At 39.0% G+C, this 5,548-nt stretch overlaps 1 protein-coding gene across 1 annotated transcript in view; it reads left to right on the top strand.

Annotated features, from left to right (window-relative positions):
- SLC24A2 (solute carrier family 24 (sodium/potassium/calcium exchanger), member 2) overlaps positions 1 to 5,548 on the top strand; it is a 266,831-nt gene that overhangs the window by 165,719 nt on the left and 95,564 nt on the right. Inside the window, exon 3 of the mRNA XM_012665029.1 lies at positions 1,541 to 1,579. Coding sequence (XP_012520483.1) covers positions 1,541 to 1,579 — 39 coding nt within the window. The remainder of the gene's footprint in view (positions 1 to 1,540; positions 1,580 to 5,548) is intronic.

Here is a 5,548-nt window from a genome sequence, read left to right as displayed (position 1 = left end):
ACTGTGCTCAGAAATTACCACCAACCCAGAACCCTTCTGTCTGTGTCTGAGACTCACAAGTTCTTCAAGAGCCTATAACAATGCTTGGAACCAGAAGGAAAAAAAAAACATATTGGTTTTGACTCCAAAATCCAAAAAGGTATCTACAAAAATCAAGATTATTAAATGTTTAGTTGAATGTCTACAAAATATTTTAATATTGGCCTCACTGAGTATTAAATTTTGTCTTCTTAAAAATTCTATAGGAAAACAAATTATGAATTCAATTTTTTCACTTTCCAAGGTTTTGAGCATGCCAAGCATAAATTAAACAAACTGCACATAGCCAATAATTTGAAATTCAAAATTGTAAGAATCCTTTCCATTTTTTTCAACACAATAATGTATATTTCATGTGGGATGTGGGGGCATCTTAATGTCTTTATATGAGATATGTGGTGGGACCTAAAAAAGAAAGCCTAGAGCACGTGAAGGTTTTAAAACAGTTCTTCTCCAAGTGCGTGATCATTCCTGAAGACAAACATCTGCTCAGACTCTCATGGGGAGGACCGCAAGGCAAGACAGGGGAAAGGTTCCAGTTTGTTCTCGCCAAGTGCACCTATAGTTGAGGTGGAGTGACCTAGGCAGTGTCCAAGTGTGAGGAAATTCACAAAGGCCCTGTACACAACTGCGAAGATCACAGGACGGTTCTGTGGAAGGAGAGCCCACGCTGAGCTGAGGAAGCAAAGCCATCCAGTTGGGCCATGTTGGTAGAATTCCACTGTCCCCTTGTCTGTGTCATGTTCTCTCCCAGCAGACGACCGAGCCCTCATGTGCCCTTGTGTTCTAAGCAACATCCCCCAACTTGCAGAGATTTCCATTTTTAGAATAGAAAACGTGAGATGGCAGAAACAGGAGAAAAGGTGGATTACCTGAATTCACGTGTGATGATCCTAGTCTTCAATTCAGTGGGCTAACTTCTTCAGGCTTTATTTTATTGACCACACACGTGGCAATGAATGCCACGTGAATGCCACTCCAAAACATACAGGAAATGACATTTCCTTGCAATCCTAACCCCCAATGGTAACCACTAATAATAGTTTGGTATAATTCCTGCAGAATTTGTTTTATTTAAACACTAAAGTATTATTATTTTATTTTATGCAACAAAACAACAATAAATATGGTTTTTAAATTATTTTCACTTACCAATATATCTTAGATATTTTCTGTGTCAGTACACGTGAATTTGCCTCATTCATTTTAATGATCATGTGGTATTCCACAGCATAACTGGGCCACAGTTGATGTAATTGCTCTGTATAGCTGGGCATTTGGGTTGGCCATTCAGCTTTGATCCTTTAGGAGAGTGAATCATGTGCCTAAATAAACCATTATATATTGGCTAGAAATATACACCTTTGGCCCCTGTTTTGGCTTAACTCATCCCAGATGCAGAACAAACCAAATCTTTCTCTGTGCTGATGCTTGTTATTAAATGTAAATTCTATATGTGATTCCTTGTTTACTTATTTTTTTGCCTTTTCCTCTCATGCAGTCATCTGCAACCAGGGACAAGGATGAACCAGCTCTCCCGGTAGGAAGCAGCGGCCCTGTCTGTACCTGCTTGGTGCCTGTGGAGGAGGCGGGGAAGGAGTGGGGGGTTGGGGAATGAAAGGCTTGTGTGCTCAACAAATCATCCCCTCCCTTGGAATTCTTACATAGTCTAACCCCCTGGTGTGTATGTATATGCTGTCCTATAATTAGTAGTTTCTAAAACAGTATTTCAAAAGTTTGAATTTTCTCTTCCATTTGACATGACATTTATAGGAGTTGAAAAAGTGAGATATTTCCAAATTGTGTTCCAAGGGATGTTGAGCTAATATTTGGAGATACTGTTGGATCTAATGCTCGATGCCTGTTTTCTTTGTGTATCTGCATGCACATACTTTTTGATTGGAAATTTCTTTTGGTCCCATCAAAAGAAATGCTGCATGAGACCTACATATTCAATACATATATATAATGCCCGAAAGAATGTTTTAAGTTCTTCTGTAGATATAATCCTCTTCTAATAAAAATCTTCAAAGCAGAATTCTTCCAGTTTCCCAGAATAAGGACCATAGTAACAGTGTTATGACAAATTATTATCAATAAACACATTTTCCAGTTCCTATTCAATTAACACATCACATTTTATATTGTGCAGCTTGCAAAGGAATTGACCTTCACAGTTTTTGTGTTCAGCCATCAAACAGTGATTGCATTTCTATGCTATCCAGGTCTCCTAACCTTGTTCCTAAAATATTTTGAACCTTAATCATCTGAATACTCCATAACTAAATAACACAATGCATTAAAAAATGTTACACTTTTAAGGCTAAAAGGGCTAGCAGTGAAGATACATGTGACCTAGCCCTTCCTCCTATAATGCTCAGAGCAAAGATTTCTAACTTTCATTGAGAGCTCACAGTATATGCCTGGTCCAGTAGCAGGCTAGGGGTACAGACCCAGTCTTTTCCATTGAGGAGCTATATTCTGGTTCACCACTGAAACATTAGTAATCCCCTCTGATTCTTCTCCAACCCTGTTGAATTGGGAATATGATTTCCCATATAATATCAATTATAATACAATCACACTAAGAAAGTCAGATTTCTCCATGTATCTCATAGTGAGATTTTACCCATACTTCAAGCTTACTGCAGGTTTAATGTTTATCTCCAAATATGTGACCATGATTGCTAACAAGTATTTTACAAAATAAGGAACCTACGGGCAATAGTTTGGAAACACTGCCCAAGTTAATCAAGTTAGCCAGATTTCCATAGTGTTTCATTTAGTGGTCTAATGTGTATCTTGAAACGGTAAAGGTGAGTTGGCCTAAGATGTAGCACTTTCCAAATGTATTTGATCCTGGAATCTCTTAGGGGACATTCTTGGGAAAGCCCCCTTATGGCTGCACATAGCCAATAATTTGAAATTCAAAATTGTAAGAATCCTTTCCATTTTTTTCAACACAATAATGTATATTTCATGTGGGATGTGGGGGCATCTTAATGTCTTTATATGAGATATGTGGTGGGACCTAAAAAAGAAAGCCTAGAGCACGTGAAGGTTTTAAAACAGTTCTTCTCCAAGTGCGTGATCATTCCTGAAGACAAACATCTGCTCAGACTCTCATGGGGAGGACCGCAAGGAAGTTTGTATTAGTTACTTGGCTTTTGTAACAAATTGGTTATCATTCCTCTATATCTGATGCCAAGTCACTGGCCAGGAAAACCATCCCTTGTTTTATACACTTGTCTTTTGGCATATGAAGTCTTCACGGTGACCCATTTGATTATGTGATTTGAAGGTGGACAATTATCAAAGTTAACCATGGACATGTTAGTATCCTTTTACTGAGTGGCCTCGAGGTAGCTAAACTGCAGTATTTGCCTAATTTTTATGGGTACAGGGAGAGGGGATGGGGGGTGCCTGTATGTAGTGAAAAGCTCTATAAAAACTTACATCAAAACAACACTTTGTAGTCAGCAAAATTGTTTCTCAACCAGTGGCTTCTGAGGATCAAAAGAAGAAGGATGATTTAAGGACTTGAGAATGATTTATAGCATTAAGAATGCTTTCTAAACGGGCTATGCATTTTATTTTCTGGGGGAAAATGGGCACTTACAAAACACCTATCAAATAAGTAGCAAAATTCCTACACAGAATTGGGATTTCCACCAGGAAGCCCAATAGATATTAATGGCATCTTCAAGTTGCTCAATTTAAGTGCAAATGCACTTAAATTAGTGCAAATGCACTAACTTGGAGTAATTGGTGAAGGAGCCAGTTTAAGCTGAATAAAGATTTGAATTACAGAATAGTTTCTTGTAAGTAAAAGATGTATGACATACATCCTGGTCTGGTAGAAGTCCTACTTTCAGGAATGCAGAGGGGAGTCTGTGTTGGCTCACCAAAGCCCTAACCTGAGACCTTTCCAGATGCACTGTATGAATTCTCTTAAATAATCCTCAACAATTGCTGTGTATGCCAAGGATTGGCTTAACAAGTCTTTCCCATAGCTGGCATAGCCTTTGAACTGACCACCAGGAATTGGACTTTCCTATTAGTATAGCCTAAATGAGTGGTATTTTAGTGTGTTTAAAATTAAGAGGATTGAAAAGCAAAATGCATGATAAGAATGCCAAAGATAATCCTTAAAGTCATGTTAGTCTTCTTTGGAAGAAGTTGTCTTCTATAACATCCCGTGGGTTAGAATAAACTTTCCAGATGTTCGATGGCCCTGAAAATAAACTCATGACACTGAGGCCAACCCCAAACCCATTGGCTATACACATTAGGATCGTTTCTTTGTCACCATCACGAGTTACTTCCAGTGTAATTAAAACCCCGTTATAATAGAATTCCTAACGTAATCAGCTGCACATTGTCAGGACTGAGAAGCTGCTTCAGGATGCAATTAGAGCGAGGCTAAGTCAGGAGAACCTCAGGAATTATCAGTAGATGTGGGTGAGCCCCTGAAAATGGCCAATTTCCACCACGTCACACTTCTCATCTCTTTTGCAACAGGGCTACGTAAAAGGAAAGTAGAGGGGTGTTTTAATGGCCTCAGCTGCCATTTGTGTGTATACCTAAATTTACATGTTATAACCTAATGTATATTCATGTCTGCAAATAACACTTGAAAGAAAACTGATGATATCAACTTTGCAGACTTTAAACAGTAGGAAATTTTATAAAGGATTTCAGACCTTTCTCTGCACTTGGTTTTTTCTTTGTAGAATCTATGTACAAGGCATTTTTCTTCCACTTTTTATGTTTTACGATCCTCCTTGCTTGTGAGAGGAAAAAAAAGAAGTCAATAGAGCAGAGATTTTTTCTTCCTTTCAGACCAAAAGACAGGTTCAGATGTTTTTTTCCTTCTTTAAATAGTTTCTTTAAATATATTTTTAAAATTCAGACTCTCAGCTGGTGATCTCTTTGCTCTTCTGAAGCCTACCCTTTCCTTGCATCAGTTTTGTGCTGCCCCTTCATGTGCTGTGGTATCACTGTGGTATCAATCCTGGCTCATAATTATTTGTCTCCCGTTTAGCCACTAGGTGTAAATTTGCTAACTGAAAAGGCGTGCTCTGACAGTTAATCTCCGTGTATGTCGAAAGGCTGAGCTCGCTGCACTGGAAAATTTCCCTGGGGGATTGCTCTGTAGAATGTGAGGCCATTTGTTGAGCTGTCTGATGTGGAAAGAGAGAAAATGAAAGGACCCGCCAGAGAGACGCAGGATCATACAGTGCCTTTCAGAGCAAAGAGGAAAATCAAAGGACAATTTCCAGTCCTCACCAGTTCTGCAAGCATGTTCTCGGGAACTAGGGCATCAGGGATATTTTCCCATTAGTGTTTCTAGAGAAGTCACTGAGGGAGAACCCCAAATCAGAGAGTTATGGCAAATTTAGTGATGGCCACAGACTGTGCTCAGAAATTACCACCAACCCAGAACCCTTCTGTCTGTGTCTGAGACTCACAAGTTCTTCAAGAGCCTATAACAATGCTTGGAACCAGA

Source organism: Propithecus coquereli, unplaced genomic scaffold, assembly GCF_000956105.1.
Source record: "Propithecus coquereli isolate 6110/MARCELLA unplaced genomic scaffold, Pcoq_1.0 Scaffold95, whole genome shotgun sequence".
Taxonomy (NCBI): domain Eukaryota; kingdom Metazoa; phylum Chordata; class Mammalia; order Primates; family Indriidae; genus Propithecus; species Propithecus coquereli.
Note: the sequence above shows the minus strand (reverse complement) of the source record. Positions and strands in the feature narration are given on the sequence as shown.